Source organism: Bufo bufo, chromosome 5, assembly GCF_905171765.1.
Source record: "Bufo bufo chromosome 5, aBufBuf1.1, whole genome shotgun sequence".
In the NCBI taxonomy this organism is placed as follows: Eukaryota; Metazoa; Chordata; class Amphibia; order Anura; family Bufonidae; genus Bufo; species Bufo bufo.
In genome coordinates, this window is record NC_053393.1 from 83,557,999 (window position 1) to 83,578,137 (window position 20,139).

The window sequence follows — 20,139 nt, forward strand, 5'->3', positions numbered from 1 at the left end:
AAATCAGAGCTGTAAGGACCGAGCTGTGATGGACACACTTATCTAGGTGACTCTTTGCCCTGTAGCTCTCTCTTTATGTTATTTCTAGTTATGGGGCGTGAAAGTGCCATGAGTGGATCATTTAGGATGGTTTAGTTCTCTGCATTTCAGTCAATGGCGCTGATGCTGGCTTAGAAAATGTAGCAATATTTAATGTCTTCTAGCTCTAATTTTGTTGACAAAAAAATTTACCCACATTTACCAAAATTTACCCAATTTTTTCCAATTTTGGAACCACTTTGAGAGCATATTGTTCTAATTTTACAGCTATTGCTAGTTCACTAATACACAGACTGCACAAAGTATTTAAGTCTAAAGATTTGTAACCATTTGTAAATACATGGGCTGGTGGGCATGTGTTCTCTGGGTGCAACAAAAAGCCACTAGATCTCAAAGGCTAATAGTTCTTCTGAACTGAATTTTTGCCATAGGTAGAGAGGAAGGCACAGCTGGTAGGGAACATGCTTTCCAAGTCCTAGGGGGCACCAATGAGAAGCCAGTAACACTCTAATATTAGTTTTTTTTTGCCCTTCTTCTGGATCAACACAGTAGGATTATAGCTTGGACTTGATCATCAATTACATAACTATGTATGTAAGGCAAGGTTCACATTTGCATTTGGTAAATCTGGTAGTCTGTGTGGCAGAAGAGCAGTCTACTGTAATTATATCTGGTGTAGCCAGATACTGTCGTGGCCCACCAAATCCCTATTGACTATAATGGCATTGGTCGGGTGTCCAAGAGAAGACCCAACATATTCCATTATAGTTAATGAAAATCCGGCAGACGTCGGCAGTGTCTAGCTATGCCACATAGGTCATTGAGGTAGTTTGCTTCTCTGCTGGAACGGACTACAGAATTTACCGAATGCAGATGTTGACCTAGCCTAGCACTCACTCTGCAGAAGATGTTATGCCCGTGATACGGCATACAAATGAATTGTTGAATCATATTAATGGGCTGTAGCCATATTTTACAATACACCAACGCATTTTCTATTATGCTACGGGTTGTAGTGTTTCTGTGTGATGCAGACAATATCGTCTTTTCATAATGAGCATCCACTATCTCTAGTGATTATCACATTAGTTAGTGGTTATGTAAAAAGCATGTTTTCATCATTCTTGTAAGTCATGACCTGCGGAGGGAAAACAATCTCTTTAACATAGCTGTGTTGTTAGGTGTTGTGCGTAGATTATCTGCCCACAAAATAGCATCAATACATATGTATAGCACATTATGTTCTTAACTCACACTAAAAAAACTTACACAGAACCTAGCTGTGTCAAGGCTGAGTAATTGCAGAAAATGATAGAGATGTATGCTCAGAAATGTTGCAGTAAACATGTGCTGTCGAGTACTTTAAGATGAGTGCGGTGTGATCTTGTCGCTAATGGTATGGTTCCCCCTTCAGAAATATATAATGGTATGTTATAAAACCAATGTGTTTCTCATGATGGACATTTTACCAGTGCAAGTTCAGGAAGCACAACGTGCCTCTCATCAGTGTCTATGATCAAACTGATAGACTTGTAAGTCTAAAACTTCTAATGTAATTCAATAAAATATCTAATGTTGCTATGAACGTAAATGTTCAAGATGCAATTTTTAGTATGTCAGACCTGTAGCTGACTATCTCCATTTGTACCTAATTTTTCTAAATGATTTTCTTTTTCTCATTAACATAATTGCTGAATGGCCTTTGTGATGGTCTTGGGGTGCCCTTTCTTATTACGGAGACCACCTAGTATGCATTGTATGATTATTGTAATGTATGAGTATTGTAGTCCAGCCAATGATGTTCTGTGTTTCTGGGAAATATATATCAAAATTAGCGTATCTTACTTACATATCTGCTGGCATCAGGGAGGCTTAGTGTTCTTTACTTTTTTTGGAAGGAAAGCTAATTTGAATATCTTTGGGTTTCTGGGAAACATATTCAAATTAGCTTTCCTTCAAAAAAGAAAAGAACACTAAGCATATCTGATGCCAGCAGAAGTAAGGTATGCTAATTTGCATATATTTTTCTCAGAAACACAAAGCAGTGTTGGATGGACTACAGTGGAAAGAGCACCATCAAGACCACCACAGACAACAAGAGCAATTTAATCTTGAGATGCTCAGTTTTATTTTTATTTTGCATGTTTCCTTTACTGAGGTATACTATGGGAACATTCAGTACTTTATTCCTTTTGGAAAAATAACTGGCTTGCATGTCACTTTTTCAGTGGAGTATTATGTGTGGGTCTCTCTTTCTCCTCTTTTATGAGTCCTGGGAGATTTAAGAGTGTTATATACCAAATTTTATGGCAATTGGCCCATATTTGATTTGGGTAGAATCTATTCAGACCCAAATGAACTTTTTTGAAAAAATTGGCAGATTGGAGATAAAATAAATTTCAAGAAGTTTGCTCAGCTCTAGAGTGAACATACGGTCTCCAAGCAGATGTTGGTCAGGTCTTGGTCAGATCCAAATCTGGTACTCCAGTGGTACAAGACAGCAGTCCTAACTTCTACCAATATTATCTATACTGAATGAACACCAAAACATTACTAAGTGCTTTAATGTTCAAATCTCACTGCACTATTCCACTCATTTTATCAATGTCATGCTCACAAGGGGTCATGGAGCTGTGATACGCGTCCATGGAGCTGTGATACGCGTCTTAATAGTGCACAGCAAATGATTGATATAACCGCTGTATAGCCATGTTTTATCATAAGAAATGCTGCCTATTACATACAGTAGTCAATAGTATAGGAATGAGGAGGTGCGATTTAGTTTCACTCTACAAACCATTATTAAACTGAGATAAAATTTTTGACCCTTCAGGGCCCCTAATTAGTTCGATGGGGAAGGGAAACCACAATTGTACACTAGTTCTTAAGTATGCAGACCAGCTTCCTATACCTCACTCTTCTGTGTGACATAAGGGTTACTATATTAGATGTGAAATGGAGTCACACCTGGGTGGAGGCAGACTTAATTTTTTAATATTTAACTTCACCAAGACCTGAAGTCCGTATTATGGTTTGCAATCTTTAAGATAAATCAAAAGTTGGCTTATCTGCAGGGCCCCCAGTACCTACATTAGTCATCAAAGCTCTTCTCCATACTGTAGCCACACAAGGTGGGTCATTGGAGTCCTCTTCTATATGTTCCACTGGTTAGAGTGTAAGAAAACTGAGCTATGGGGCTGTTGAAGGCAACCATGAATGCTTATGATAGGGTTACTATTCTTAGCACCGTCAATTTGGTTCAAACATTGGCAACAGCGCTGATTCTTGGCCATCTTCCAACAGTAGTCCATTCAGCTAATTAACATAATCACCTTGTTAACACTGTGTGCCAAATGCAGATAAACCTAAGGCCTAATTTATTTGAGTTGTCAATGAGTAAGCAGGACTGATTATGTGTGGACTGGTAGGTGGCAGTTAAAGAAGTGTATAGCACTCGACCCATATCCCTTGAAGCAGCGTACTTAAACTAATAAGCAAAGCTGTTTATAGAAGTGCCGGGTATGTTCGCTTCATAAAAGGATGCTTTCTTTATGAATTTTATCATGTTAACATCATCTCCTCTGTGAATACCGTTGAATTCTTTGCTTTGTAAAAAATAAAAAATATGCTTCTCTTCAGGGTCAAATTGGCTGCCACAAAAATTATATATATTTTTTTAAAGCAAGCTTCCAAGGACGCTTCCACATTCTTCTATCATAGCTGTGCGCCATATGGTCGCCATATCATTTACTTTGGATCACTGGAATCAAAGATGCAACTTTTTTTCTAATTTTAGTGCTTTTCCTCAAAGGAGACATTAATGACAAAAACCATATGGTTGTGGGAACACGGGGCCTTAATAAGTGCATTCAAACGCAGCTGTAACAATATGCATTAAAATCTTGTTTTCATTAAGCTAATGCAACCCGCAGACCCACGATTCCATTCTGCGTTTATGGAGAAACATTTACTGGAAGGATATTAGACACCATCCTAATTACCTAATCTGGCACCAGAACTAGAACAAACAAAATTGCTTTGTATTACCATTTTTTATTTTTTTTCAAATTGAAAGAACATGTTTATAGAATTGCTGAATAAAAAAAAAGGGGGGAAAAACAAAAAAAACACTTTAACCGTGTCATCGTTACTTTTGAATTTGTCAGAGGCAGCATTTCTGGTGTTCATTAGCTGTAAATCTATGAATCGCTGACTTTTTTGAAGGAATGAGAAGGGATTAGGATTTTTTTTTTGGACCGAGCTGTTTATTTTGTGTCAGTGCTGTTGTTTTACGCTGTAGGCCGCGGTAATGGTTTTTACACTTGAATTACACTTTATGTGCCAGTGATGCCTGCAGGGCATTGTGTGGGGCCATCTATCTTCCTACAGCCTATTAAAAATCTATTCTATAAGATGACTAAACATGGTATGAGTGTGTTTTAAAAAGGCTTAAAGAGGACCTGTCACCACAAAATGCAATGCAATCTGAAAGCACCATGGTACAGAGCAGGAGAAGCTGAGAAGATGGATATAGTATTGTGGGAAAAGATTTAGTAAAATTTGTAATTTATACATATCTTTGCTTTTTCCACTTCCTGGGAACAGCATTGGTACAGAAGGGAGGAGTTGCCAGTGACTACTCTGTATGCACACATATGCACAATGCTATCAATCATTGGTAACTCCTTCCTTCTGTACCCATGCTGCTCACAGAAGGTAGAAAAAGCAAAGATATAAATGTATAAATTACTGGTTTATTTTAATCATCACAGCTTCTCCAGCTCTATAACATGGTGCTTTCAGATTATATTGCATTTTGTTTGTCACCAAGATGGCCACACTGATTCTCAGACTACTTGATGAACACTGTGCATCAATAGTGTAAGACACTTCCTGCTTGTCCAGCCCTGCTCTTGGATTGGCCAGCACTGCTCACATGAGCACTGCGGGCCAATCTGAATGCAGCAGGAAGTGTCTTGGGCTATCAAATGAACAATATGTATCGAGTAGTCTGAAAAGTGGAGCGGCCATCTTGGATGGCAGAAGAGCTTCACAAGAATCAGAGGATCGGCAGCTGAAAAAATGAAAATGAGGGAGCTATGTAAGTATTTGGTTCATTCCCTAGTTAATGTGAATTTTTCCGTGAACCAGAGGGTTGCTTTAATCATTATTTGCTTCCTCATTGAGATGATCCATGCTTTTTTCACATTAGATATTAACTTTAGATCTAGTATTCATATTATACGAGGACTTATGTGGCTGTGACTGACCCTGACACTGCCTGCAGTGCTCAGGCACCATATTCCTGTACACTCTATAAAGAGATTTAAACATCCCTTTGAAATGGTAAAGGTGGATTTTTATAACTATTGTAGACAGATTCTAAGCACTTTATAACTTTAGGTTCTTTTTATGTTTAGATTGTCCTACATTAGTATTATAAGATCTATACGGTATTTGCTTCTGGATTTTGCATATAAACACTCTGTAGACAATGTACTGATGTTGGTCATGGCTTAAAGCCAGCTGGCATTGCCAAAAGTCATCTGCAAACAACATGGCTATTCATTTTTCCTAATTATCATCCTGGAATTTGGTCTGTGAGCTTGCATAAAATAAATCTATTTCCATAGCTGTACAATACAAATATCTCCAGCTGCAAATCCTGTCTAAGTTAACACACCTGGATGCCAAAGTCTTGGACAAACATTATCATTTCATTTCTGTCTGGGTGTTAACTACATTTCATATCGCAATGCATCACTCTCTGTATGACTGTTTAATCCAACGTTTGGGCACGTGGACCGGCTTAGGGTAGACCAACCTAGAGTACCCCATTAAATAGACCTTTGAAAGTGCAGAAAGCCCCAGAAGGTATTATAGTGGAAGACAGAAGTTGTGATAGTGGCAATGATAGTGACTGCAGTACTCAAGGTAGCATTACTCACTCTGGTGCTACCTGGGCCATGCAGTAATGGAAAAGAAGCAGCTTTGCTTTCATTGGGGGCACTCGCCAGCTTTTGGAGCTCCTATCTGATGGGCGTTGGTGCCCTTGGTGGAAATAGGGTCTTGTAGGTACAAGGAAGGTGTTTCTCACTGAGGGATACCATGCAATACTGTAGAGGTGCATATGTTGGTGCACAAAATGTTGAAGCCAGTTTGATAACCAAAACAGTTCTTTACTATAGGCAGTGGTAGCAATTAGCAAATACATAGTATCATGGTAGTAGTCTTACAGTTATTATCATACATATGTACAGGCAGTTTTCCCAAGGCTGTGTGTAGGGAAGAGTAGGCCATACACTAGTCCTCTCTGGATTTCACTTTTAGACTGTAGAATCTTGCCAATCTGGCCTAGGGGGTGCACTTTCTCTGTATTTTTAGATCTATATACTCACAGTACCTTCCATGGAGTGCAGTCATTTTAATATAGTAGGGGAACCTAAAGCTTATCCTCCCAACCACAATGCAGTAAAGTCCAAAACAGACAAAGATGTGCTACCTTCACTGGCTTGTATTTTTAAGCAATCTTCCTTGTATGGCCACTAAACCTTCTGGCATATCAACAGTTCTTTCCCTCAGGGGATGACACATATGGTAGCTATGCTTGATACTTTGAGTTTTGACTCACTCTGCTTTTTTCTGCTCATTGTCTCAGCCTACACACACCAAGACACCTCACTACTAGAGGAAGAGTTGGAACAAGCCCACACTTGGCAATTGTTGCTAAGGAAATAGCTGACCATTTAACTCCCTACTCCCAACACATAACTCTTGAGATGCATAATGTAAAATGACATCACAGTAACCCATTAAGCAGTGGGTCGCCAGCACATTGCAATAGATTTAAAGTAAACAGTTTTTTTTGCTGGCTCCATAAACAGTTTTCAGTTATGTTTTTTGGTCTGTGCATGAAGCTTGTTTAAAACACACCTGTCAGCAGCATCAACTAGTAAACCAGGCAGACTGCCTGATAGGCTTGATCTTGCTAATAAAAAAAAAAGATATGGTTTTGGCTAGAGATGAGCAAAGTTTTTAAATATTGGGATTTGGCAGCTTTGCCAAAGTTTGACAATAAATTCTATTCATTACTAATTAATTTGTCACAAATTTCTATATTAAAACCATATTCAGCCTGTCAATCAATGGAACCGTTTTTTAATGGCAACGTAGACAGAAGTGCACTTGTCTAATGGCCGTAAAAATGGTAATATGCTAGTGCAATAGGGCCTTCTGAGTTAAAAAAGTCATTCACCTCATCCACTTGCTCGCGCAGAGGCAGTCCACTCCTCTCTTGATTGAAAAAGACCTGCCAAAGGACCTGCGCTGAGCGTGATGACGTCACCGCGCACCCCCAGCGTGACGCAAGCAAATGGACGAGGTTAGCATTTTTTTTCCAGTTTTTTTCCTAAGACAACTCTAGCCGCCATTTTAGGAAAAATCATTTGTTATCACCAAACGCAAGGAAATTCGGCTTCACCGCAAATGGAATTTTTCCTAATCTTCGGATTGAATTCCACTTCAGATGCTTCAATTCGCTCAGCATTAGTTTCAGCATTCCCAAACAAAAAAATACTTTTATTCTCTATGAGGGCTTCACAGGTGCATCTCAGTTTCACAACTTTCCAGTGCTTGCCATGAATCTCGGTGCACTGAAGCCCTCATTTGAAAGGAATAAAAGTCTTTTGTCTCAGGAATGCTACAGAAAGAAGGATCAATACTACCAGGCAGTATGTCTTGTTCAATAGGGTTGATCCTGATGACAGGTGTTCTTTAAAGTGAAGTTGAGGCAAAAAATTATCTAACTACCCCAGGAAAGTAATATTTTGGGGGAAGAGATAAACCCAACTAGGCAAAAATATGTTTCCTTTTTGCCAGATTCAATTGAAATTAAATAAATGACAGCACGGATAATTCATTTCTATAAGAACTAGTATGCATGATCCCAACAAGTTTGTGGCATCAAAAGATCTTACCTTCAAGACGGCACACACTATCTGCCATTCCCAATGTTTACTTCCCCTTTATGGAAAATAAAATAACACACTTTCCTGCTTCAGATGTCATAACAAGATGTTCCCTTAATGTTTTTTTGTGTTTTTATAGGCCAATCTGCCTCTGCTGCAACGGGAACTTCTGCACTGTGCAAGACTGGCCAAGCAAAACCCAGCCCAGTACCTAGCTCAGCATGAGCAACTTCTACTGGATGCCAGCACAACCTCACCTGTTGACTCCTCCGAGTTGCTTCTCGATGTGAATGAAAACGGGAAGAGGAGAACCCCTGATAGGTAAATAAAACCAAGATCTGCTGATGTTGACATGTCAAACTTTTAGTATAGCTCTGCTGCATGTAAATTATAAGTAGAATAGATTCTATTAAAACATACAGTAAAATTATATTTCTAAGAAGTCCTGTCCTTGTATATATCTGAATCAGGTGCAGACTGCAAAGCATGGAACACAGATATTGTTTCATTGCGCTTTTGCTTAAATTGGATATGCCATAAATGTCCAAAAGATGCGGGTCCCACCTCTGGGATCTGCTACTAACTGAATAGAGAAAGTCATACATAGGCCTCATTCTCTCCATTCAGATCCCATCCAAAGGTGGGAGACATTTACAGCATATTTTATCGATATTCCAGAAATGTCCAGATGGGATAATCACTTTAGCACAGTTTAAACTTTTGTACAAAACTAGCATACAGCTTCAGTAAATGTGCCTCAATATTGAGTTTTGTTTATGAACAGTCTGCAGTACTCTCCTAAGCTCCCCCTAGTGGTTGCTGCAGGCAAGCAGAACACAAATAAGTTGTGTTTCCACTTGTTAAAATCCTGTGCTATAGCATTTATGTCAACCCTTTGGGTACATGGACTGCTGTAAGCAAATCTCTTATAGAATGTGTTGAAGTTTAATTTTGCAACAGAAAAATGGTCACTGATTCCACAGCAGTCTGTGTGTCATAACTGAGGCTCAATTTGTCAGAAAAGTAAAGTTTTTAACTTTTTTTTGTGCTGGAAAAAGCAAACACATCCTTTATAATGAAAGCGACTTTTCCTATTAGTCATAAATGTGTTGCATTCTACAGCTCATCTTCCATGACTCTAGTTATTCCCTGCAGACTAAATACATTATTTTATTTCTTATAATAAAAAATGTCTTATCTGGCTCTTTTACTTGCATGGGCCAAAATGCTTCCAAAAGAGAGTCCAGGAAATATGGACTAAAAATAAAACGTACATAAAACATGGTTAGAGGGAAAAAAGACATGTAAATTACAAGGTCTAGTCACTTTCATGTTGTTCCCTATTTCCAGTAGAACATAAATATAAGTGTAATGTATATGTGGTCTGAGTGGTTCCAGGCTTTATAGTCTTCATTCCTATATCAAGGAATGAAGCTAAATTGCATATCAAATCCCTATTATAAATACATGTCAGGATATGGATTGTTTTTTCTTTTTCTTTTCTTTTTTTGCCTGTAGTGATTTTTGAAATCTATCCAATATTTTTATATTTAAAAAATAAGATTTAAATAAATTACATTTTTTTTCTATACTTGTCCTAGATTTTGCTTTTGCTGATTTGAGTTTTCTGCTGATTTCATTCCAAGAATGTGAGAGCTATGACATGTCTAACTTTGCTACTCCTCAATCATCTATGGTCGTCTTATGTAACAGATTATTCTTCTACCATGATTTTATTTATTTTTTCTTGCTGGTGATGTTTGTCCGTTTTGGGGCTAGGACTGAGTTTCACTAAAATACACACAAGAGAAGTACAATAACTTGGATTTTCCCATTGGGCAGCTTGTGTCTTAAATAGATGAATACATCAGTTATAGTCCAAAATTAGAGGTTTTACGATCCAAAGTGTAGAAATAATAACTTCAAATGACATGAGGAAGACTTCTGATTTGAAGTTAAAAAAGTTTAATATTCCCAAAAACCCGCTGAACTAGCCCCAAGAGATTTACCATGTGGTGCAATATGAAAAATAAAAACTCACAGTCTTGAGCAATTCACATGGCTCTATTCACACAGTCTCTTTTTAACAGAGTCATGACGGATCTGTTTTCGAAGAAAGGATTCCATTTCCTCATCGTGGGGTCTGTCAGATGTTTGTCTTGAGTGCTGGTATTTTTGACAGCAAGAATAGCACGGCAGACTACTCGTAATGTCAAAAACACTGGCACCCTGATGGAACAGGGAAAGGGACAATGTGAACAGAGCCATCATGTGGGATGGAGCTGAGTGATGATTTATGTAATATATGATATATATTTATGAAAAACAATTTTTTTTATGAAAATATCTCTCCAACCAAAGACTTGGAAGAATGCACTAAAATGGAGCCGGCTTATAACTGTGTGTCTGTTGTTTTCTCTCCTTTGATGGGGTTATCTGTGCACACTCACTCTTTTCAAGCGTGAAATTAGACATGTCAAAAATTTTCGCCGGGAGCTATTTTTCATAAACTGATCACATGCAAATTTCTCCAACACCACGCTAATAGGAATTCAAAGAAAATTTAGTAGCAAAAAAAAAACAAAAAAACATAGAAAAGATGTTAAGAGCTATAATTTATGTGAGCATCGTGCCATATTTCTCTAAAGTCTTGGGGTCTGCAGGATATATATATATATATATATATATATATATATATATATATATAAATATAAATATAATTTGGCCACACTGGCATTATCCATTTTTCACCATATTATTATTTGCCTTCTACCGAAGACAGATGACAATTTTGGAATTGCTACATATCTTTGTAGTCAGTAACACAGCATTAACCTCATTGCACTTGCCAGCAGGACTATTTCCATCTGGAAGGCTTAGTAGGTAGAAAAAAACAATGTCTACCATGCAAGTAACTGAAAACATATTTACATTCACACCCCTTTTGTGGTGGTGTTTTTCATACACTTTTTCATTATGTGCATTTTTTTCATTTTATTTTATTTTTGCAAAAATGTAGATTTAGATTTATTAAGGTTTTAGCGGTCTGACAGTGAAGCTTTATGTTTTACTGAATGTTTTCTTGGTGCATATGGTCTAACACGGATGAGCAGTCACGGTGAGATTTTGGAGTCTATTAAACTGGCTCATTAAAAAGATCAATCTGTTTCAATAATAACACTGGGAGCCATCAGTCACAGAAAGAGTGAAAAAAAAGTCCTGACACGTGAGTGGAAAACACAACTGAGTAATTTGTCCATGACATGTCATGGTTGCAAAGAACTCATAGTATTTATCTCACTATTAGACTTCATTCCCAGCAAGACTAATAATTTGTTCTACCTCACAGGTTTTGTTTACTCCTTTTTTCCGGCTTAGTCTAGAGCAAATCTTGGGGGTTATTAAACCCGTAGAAAAGGTTCTATATCACAAGATTTTGCTTTTCTTATGATGACTTTTCTCCACCGCCTGGGAGACGTTGGTTGTGGTTGACTATGTATGTAGATGAGAACAAATTGAGTGCCTTCCCATGTTGTACATCATCTCCATGATGTCAAGCCTACGTAAGATCAAGAAAATACACTTAGATTACATTTGTAGTACATTACACATATTTTCTTTTCAGAACCAAAGAAAATGGCTTTGACAGAGAGCCTTTGCACTCAGAGCATCCAAGCAAGCGGCCATGCACTATAAGCCCCGGCCAGCGGTACAGTCCAAATAATGGCTTATCCTATCAACCCAATGGTCTGCCTCACCCTACCCCACCACCACCTCAACATTATCGTTTGGATGACATGGCTATTGCCCACCACTACAGGGACTCGTACAGACACCCTAACCACAGGGACCTCAGGGACAGAAACAGGCCTATGGGTAAGAGAATTGGAGATTTTGTTTGTGTTTCTCCATTGCTAGCATAGCTCTTTGGAGAATATTAACCTGATTAAATTGTCATTGTGGTCATTGTTGCAATGCATTGTATGGCAGTATTAAAAATGCAAAATGTAAGTCAATAAATCACATTTGTTATTGATTTAAGTGTAGGAGAAAATCACTTGAAGTAACAGGCAGCCGCTTTCTGAAAGTGGTAATTAAACACTGAAGACCTGACAGCCAAACTAGAGACGCGTATCTCCTACACTTACAATCAGATTTTATTGATATCAGTGGGGAGACCTTAGTGGGCACCAATCGTTTGACAGCTAGGTCTAAGGTACATTCTGACATTCTGTGTTGTCATGGTCTCTATCAAGCAGTATCTTCTTTTATTGTATTTATGATTTTTACTGAGTTTTTTAATTCTCTAGTGATTGATTTCTAAGTTTTGTTCCGATGAGACATCATAGTAACTCTCCACCAAAAAAAAACAACTCTTTAGGACTATTGTTGAAAGACTTCACTTAATCCATTTTTCAGAAAGGTGTTAATTGGTGCTACATGAGACTTTACATCTGCTTTGTCTAGGGTTGCACGGAGCACGTCAAGAAGAAATGATAGACCACAGACTAACAGACAGAGAGTGGGCAGAAGAATGGAAGCACCTTGATCATGTAAGAACCTCGTCATGTTTCTAAAAGACACTGGAGATCCTGGTGTTATTGTTGTAAAAGCATACGTAGTAAACCGAAATATATTGCCCTTTTCTGAGGTATTAATGGGGTTGTTCTCATATATCAAATATTAGATGTGCTCTACTCAGGTATGTACAATACCAGGGCCCCATATAGTCAAATGTTCAGGACCTCATAGACTCCCTCCAAAAATTCCCATTCTCCTTCTGGTAAACTATTATATACATGTGGTGGGCAACTAAAGGGAGGATGTTTGGGGAGGGATCATGTGATCATTATGAAGCATAAGGATTGTAATGTTTTGTGGGCCCCTGAGAGAGAAAGACAAGCAAAAACATGACCTTTAAGCAGACACATACAATAATTTTGGAGGTTCTTAAGGGGGAATAATTGGTGTCTGTAACATATTATTGGTTAAAAAATGGTAACTATTCATGTAAAGCATTGTGTGAGTCCTGTATGGATGCAGAAGGCAGCTGACAGGCGAGTGTGGATCCCCATCCACTATGCTGCCCTGAAGGTGACCTTGGCTTGCTGCAGAAGGATCATCTAGAACCTGAACTCCTGGGAATGAAACCATTTGGGAAATAGATGAAGAACATTGGTCGAGATTTATAAAACTGGTGTAAAGTAGAACTGGCTTGGTTGCCCATAGCAACCAATCAGATTCCACCTTTTATTTTCCAAAGGAGCTATGAAAAATGAAAGGTGGAATCTGATTGGTTGCTATGGGCAACTAAGCCAGTTCTACTTTATACCAGTTTGATAAATCTCCCCCATTGTGTTTTTTTTTTTCATGGGGGTAATTTATTTTTCATGGGGATATTGGACTTATGAACTTTTATATACATTGATCTAGAAAAATAAACACCAATAATAAAATATGAATTATGGAAGCAAATCTTTTCGTCATATTTTACGAAACGTTTGATGCCCCATGTAAAATAGAATTATTGCCCTCCATTCTCTATAGAACGTTGTCCTGTTTGGATAAAGTAGCTGCCTAAATTGATTTTTTTTCCCTCCGCCATGCTTCACTTGCCTAGATCATTTACAATATATCATCTTTATATCTCATACATTGTCTTCCCGTACTGTTGTCGAGAGCTAAATAATGGCATACATTCCCATTGCAGTTTGGATCAGTCCTATGCAAATTTCAAGCATGCAAGATTACCAAGTCATAATATATTTAAAACGAATAACTCTACCATCATCACAGATGGCAGATGAAAGTACTTTCCAAGTGTTTGGAAGCTAGGCTTAATGAATGTTACATGTTCACAGACAGATCTTATGTCTTTTTTGAACCATGGCTCTTTTATGCCATCGCAAAAGAATAAAAATAAATAAAAAAATGCTAACCCTAAGATACAGTTCTCATGCAAAAATATATGTGCAATATTTACCTTCTATATGTTGTAGCTCTTTTAAGGTTATGGCAAGTAAACAGTTTTTTTTTTTTCTCCTGAACTTGTCCTAACAGCTGTTAAACTGCATAATGGATATGGTGGAAAAAACAAGAAGATCCCTCACTGTGCTACGGCGATGTCAGGAAGCCGACCGGGAAGAGCTTAATTACTGGATCAGGCGGTACAGTGATGCGGAGGATTTAAAAAAAGGTAGCAGTAGCAGCAGCACCAGCCATTCCAGACAACAGAGTCCTGTGAATCCAGATCCCGTCCCCTTAGGTATATTAGCATAAACAATGATGGGTCCTTGGACCTTGGTCCTAAGGTTCTTTAATGACTTTTCTCTCCTTAGCTGTTTCTGTGAAAATCAATGTCATTTGATGAAGGTTTTTACATATTTATTATGTGATGACATGCTTTTTTTTTCTTTTGCCTTAGTGCTAGTAATGTAGCGATGATGGAATTGAAACCCATTTGATTGGGTTAGTCAATGGGTTAAGAGCAACCCCTGCCATGCTTTCATGCATGGGAAGGAGCTGTTGGATGAGCTTGTGGCCCATAACCTAATATTGACTCAGAAAACATGATTGACTCAATGCATCTGTCTTGTCAGGTGCCAGAAACTGTAGTTGTCTGAGATCCAAAATGTAGAAGTCAATGGAAATCAAATCCTTATTGTCTTCATTTAATAAAGCACCAACGTTCTATCAGAGCTGTACATGAGTAGGAATATATTCTAAAACACATGTCTAAGGATACCATGGATGAGGTAGAAGTGTTTGTCTTGATTGCAGTCTAGCATCCTGAGGTGAAGTAGTCTGTCTTGATATAAGTAGATTTCAAATTCATCCCTTTTGAATATCCTCCTGGTAGTCACATTGACAGCAGTGCTCCTTTGAAGCTTCTTCAAGGAAATGTTAGTGAGTTGCTTGAGATATCAGTAGCTATTGACATAGCGACCTTGGAAGTTCTGAGTTATTGTAGTTTTTCTCCAAGTTCACCAACAGGATACATGGTGCCATTTACAGCAGTCTGAAGTCTAGCCTGTACAGTTTGTGCAGGAATTCTCAACTTTCTTCAACTAGATCAGGCATGCTCAACCAGCGGCTTTCCAACTGTTGCAAAACTACAACTCCCAGCATGCCTTGACAGCCTACAGCTATTAGGGCATGCTGGGATTTGTAGTTTTGCAACAGCTGGAGGGCCGCTGGTTGAGCATGCCTGATCTAGTGTATAATAGGCTATGTTGATAATATTTAGGTTAATCCTTTTGAAACATAAGAGCACTTTGGCGCTACCTCTGGCAAAGCCACAGGGAAATTCTCCTTATATATACACCTAACGTGACTGTAGACTTTGATTAGCCAGGCGTAATCCAAAAGAGAGTCCTTTAGTCTCCATGCACATGGCCATATCCATTTTGTGGTCTGCAAACCACGGATCCACAAAATACGGGTATTGGCCGCATGAATTCCGCAATTTTCCCACTCCCATTTGTAGAAATGCCTATTCTTTTCTGCAAAATGGACAAAAAATAGGTCATGTTCTGTCATTGGCAAAACGGCCACACAGATATGGACAGCACATGGATGACATCCGTGTGCTGTCCTCATTTTTTGCGGACCCATAGAAATGAATGGGTCCGCGTGCTATCAGTAACAAATGCGAAACGGACATGGGCCCAAAATGCATGAGGCCTTAGGCATTTGTTTGCCCAGAATATCAGTAAAACTGCTTTATTGACCCCCCAGAATTATACCCCCCCAGAATATGATTTTTTTTGTTCAATGCGAGTCAAAGTCAGGCCTCTTGCACACGACCGTATGGCTTTTTCAGTATTTTGCGGTCCGCAAAAAAACGGATCTGCAAAAAATACGGATGACGTCCGTGTGCATTCCATTTTTTGTGGAACGGAACAGCTGGCCCCTGATAGAACAGTCCTATCCTTGTCCATTATGCGGACAATAATAGGACATGTTCTATCTTTGAACGGAATGGAAAAACGGAAATAAGGAAATGTAAGGCATACGGAGTACCTTAGTTTTTTTTTGGATCCATTAAAATGAACGGTTCCGTATACGGTCCTTATACAGAATGCAAAAAATGGAACGTAAACGGAAAAAAAAGTATAGAACTATATAAGCATCTGGATGATACATGGTCTACAGATGTGAGGCCGTTTGCCGTTGTGATATTTTTTTGTGTTAGACTTGGATTACTTCTGCTAACATCTGCCAAAAAATCTAAGTCATCTGATTTTTCATGTTTTTTTTTTTAACCATTACATTTTTTATTGCATTTATGTTGGCTCTACGCTCCTTGTTGGGCTGAACCACTTAAATGTATTATTCTAGTCTAAACATGGTGTGGAGACATGAACACCGGCCATCTACCCACTCCTGCTTTATTTCCCAACATATAATCAGTTTGAATCAGGATATTTGGAGAACAGACGACATCCATTTCTTTCCCTCGATAAAGGATTGAAATAATATATATGTGGATTACTTCATTGCCGTTCTCAAAAGTCATATGTAGAGTTATAAAAATAAAGTTACCCACATTTTTATTATTTTCCTCAAACTTTAGGTTAAATAAGGTTTAGCCTATGTGCTTTTCCACACAATATAAAATAATCGATAGTGCGGGCAGTTTTGTTTTTCTCAGGATTTTACAGCAAGTGATTTGTGCCAAAATAAATACTCAGTCTTTTATTGTCTATACCGTTTCCTCGGCCGCCTTCTTTTCATAGCTTTGCCCATGTGTTGCTTTCTGTTAGATTCCATCATTTTCTAGAGGCTGAGTTACATTTTATGAGTGTATGATTTATGATTTAAAGGGCCAGTAAGCCATAAACAGAATGTCTGACATTAAGAAGCTATTAGTCACATTCCCAAATTAAAAATTCCCATGCATTCACAAGCCTTGAGACATTTCACATTGAACTAGCATCTGCTGTGTAACTGAATACAAAGTAAAGTTTTATTTTATTAGATATTACAAGCCATTGGTTTCGATGGGAGCATAGGAAAATATCTGCCCCAACAATGTCAACTTGATCATGTCTTGTCACGCCTTTCTCGGTATACCAAGTAGTAATAAGCCAGAGCAATTGGATTTCTTGTATTTTTTTCTTGAAGATGTTTCACTAATCATGCGACTGGCGTTCACAATTGGGATGGGTATTTAATGCTGGAGATTCCATGTACAAGTTGTTCTAATTGAGAAAGCTAGTCTGATAAACAGGGAAACATTTTCAGAAAAAAATACAAGAAGTCCAGCCGTACTTTGCCTAGTGTGAGAGAGAGGGCTTTGCCTAGTGTGAGAGAGAGGAGTAAGCAGCCAGAAACCTCTGAGGTAGCTTATTTCACCTAAGAAAACAAAAGGATTGGTCATTTTGAAAAATAACAGCCCAAGCCTTCTTTCCCCTCTGACATCCGCTGTTGGGGGAAAAGTCAGGACACCACCATACACTTTCGATGGTTGGCTGATGCTTAATCTAATGCATTTGACCCCCTTAACCTGACATAGTTTTCTCAAATAAGAGGAAATTATGTTTTTACAAGGAATCACTTGCAAGGTAATGGAAAAATCTAAAGGGAATATTGAACCACTACAAAATAATGCTGTAATGGTCACAGATAGAGATTAAATTTCTTGAAATTCATTTTGTGTCCTTTTCTAACCAATCAGCCAGCAGATTCTACTCAGAGTATGAATGACTCAAAAGAGCTCAGGTTTCCCTGAAAAGTTGTGTATGACACTCTGGGGTCTCTTAGGACTGTATCCAACCCATCTCAAACTCCTTAAAGAGGCTCTGTCATCCGGATCAACTTTACCCCACCAGGCATATAGCCTGGTAGGTTTGATGACGCTGACAATAATAATACCTTTCTTTCTTAATTTCTATCCAAATTAAGTATTCGAGCACCAGGAGGTGGGCTTTTCCTCTTCGTGCACCGCTCCAGTGATGCCCCTGGTGCTCCATAACAACGCCCCTCTGCTGTAGTTTACGCCCCCTGCCTTTAGGTCTAGCAGTGAGATCCCATGCCTGCATACCCGTGCCCAGAACGGCGCGTGTGCGCCCAACATCTTCGGCTTCATTCCCAACTTGTCAAGATGCATAGTGCACAGGTGTGTAGGTGCAGAATCTCAGCTCTAGACCAAAGAGTATATTGCTGTCAATCTAAAAGGCAGGGGATGTGAATTACAGCGGGGCGTCATTATGGAGCACCAGGAGCGTTGCTGGAGTGGTGCTCAAACCGTATAAGCCCACCTCCTGGTGCTCGAAAACATAATTTGCATATTTTTTAATGTTAATATTTCTCCACCGCCGGCAACAGAAAGAAAGGTATAATTTTTGTCAGCCTCATCAACACAATAGCTTGGCAGGGTAGAGTTGATCCAGGTGACAGAGCCTCTTTAACGCCAAAGCAACATTAGTAATGTCAAAGTGGCAGTGACATATCTGACTATGGGTAAATGCATGGTTTCGTGGCAGATGCCTTCTTCTCTGACTTCAGACCTGTAAATTGGTGGCTGGCATTTTGAGAGATTCATCCAAATCAAATAGTAAAATTTGGTATATTTGAGACAAATTTGATTCATTTATAATCGATTTGCTCATCTCTAGTCACAGACATGAGTGCTTCAACATTTTGGGAAACTTTGCTGTTTTGAGGGTGGTAAGTGACCACTTTATTCCACTCTGCAATCCCTACTACCTATCCTCAATCCATTTTACAGAATTGGCCTTCCTCCATTCAAGAGTTTACTTTGGGGTCAATGGACCTTAACTTAGAAAGCAAATTCCCAGCTAAGACTTATGTTAATACAGAGATAAATTATAATATCGCTGTGACAAGACGTATGCCCATAAACTGAAGTCCTTACAAATTGTGCTGTTTTACTTTCAGCTATTTTAGGATGGCTGAGGCAGTCACATGCCATGACCTTATCTCCTCGTTAATGAGAAAATATGACTTTCTCTATATAGCTAAATGTTAACTCCAGTATTTTGGCTAGCAAACTCCCAGATAGAATAACACTGCAAATAATCAGATATAATTTGAGTCTGATGAAAAATCACAACAAAGTATTTTTAGTGCCTAATTTGTAATACCACATAGTTTTGTCATATATTTTTCACAGCTGTTCAACAGCTTGGCTAATCTGTTCTTGGAAGAGTTCTCTCTCCTTTCTGAAATATTTCTATGGTTACAACATTTAGTTTTCATTCTCACGGAGGAGCGGTTTATGAGGTAAAAACCCTTTATTGATATAGACATCTTACAATGCTAAGCCAATGTGACTGCAGGCTACTTCATGACATCCTCAGTGTGCTAGTGGGGTGGCGTGAAAGCAGTCAGATTTTTGTGCTACACAATTTTATTAATCTAGTTTTAAGGTGTGATTCAATTTATTCTGTGATTCATAAAGAAAATATCACTTCTAACATGTCCAATACCATTTGGATATTTGTGCATCTTTTTGCCCCGTTATAAAGAAGAGATTAGAGATTAGCGACTCCCTACTTAACATATCGAATTCAACCTGACTTTTCCACAAATAAGGGTCAAATCCAAATCAGTTTTTGGTTATTCGATTCAGGCATATCAAAATGGCATCAGCCATTTTTTTTATCAGAAGACAGGACAGATGAAGATGGAGGATGATCACATGACTCCAGGCGGTGTGTGTATACACATTGGCAGGCATTTGCCACAATAAATAAAAATATTTTTTTAGATTTTTTTAATGTAAAGAAATTTGAAAGTGCAGTTTGTTTTTAAAGAGGCAGTTTGTTACCCATAGTCATAGATGTTCCTGTCACCTTGTCATTACTAATTCTGTCTTGGCATTAAAGAGGTTGACTGGGGTTGGATATAATCCAAGGAGACCTCAAAGAGTCATACACGACTTTTCAGAGCAGTTGGTACACTTTGATTCTGGTTGAATTTATTTGCTGACTGGTTAGGCCAAATTGTTTCCAAATCAAGAAATTCGCTCACCTCTAGGAGAGGTGTGTTTCCCAGCAGATAACTTGCTATTGATATAACACAACCTACTTTGTGAAGCTCACTTTCCACTGTTAATTTCAAGGTTAATATATTCTATGGCAGGGGTCAGCAAGTTCTGGCACTTCAG

At 38.5% G+C, this 20,139-nt stretch overlaps 1 protein-coding gene across 5 annotated transcripts in view; it reads left to right on the forward strand.

The window, feature by feature from the left end:
• Nucleotides 1-20,139, forward strand: part of RUNX1T1 (RUNX1 partner transcriptional co-repressor 1) — a 142,751-nt gene that overhangs the window by 94,784 nt on the left and 27,828 nt on the right. For all 5 annotated transcript variants that reach the window (XM_040432750.1, XM_040432753.1, XM_040432754.1 and 2 more), the window contains exons 5-8: nt 8,146-8,327; nt 11,632-11,882; nt 12,474-12,559; nt 14,067-14,271. In XM_040432750.1, the coding sequence (XP_040288684.1) occupies nt 8,146-8,327; nt 11,632-11,882; nt 12,474-12,559; nt 14,067-14,271 (724 nt within the window). The remainder of the gene's footprint in view (nt 1-8,145; nt 8,328-11,631; nt 11,883-12,473; nt 12,560-14,066; nt 14,272-20,139) is intronic.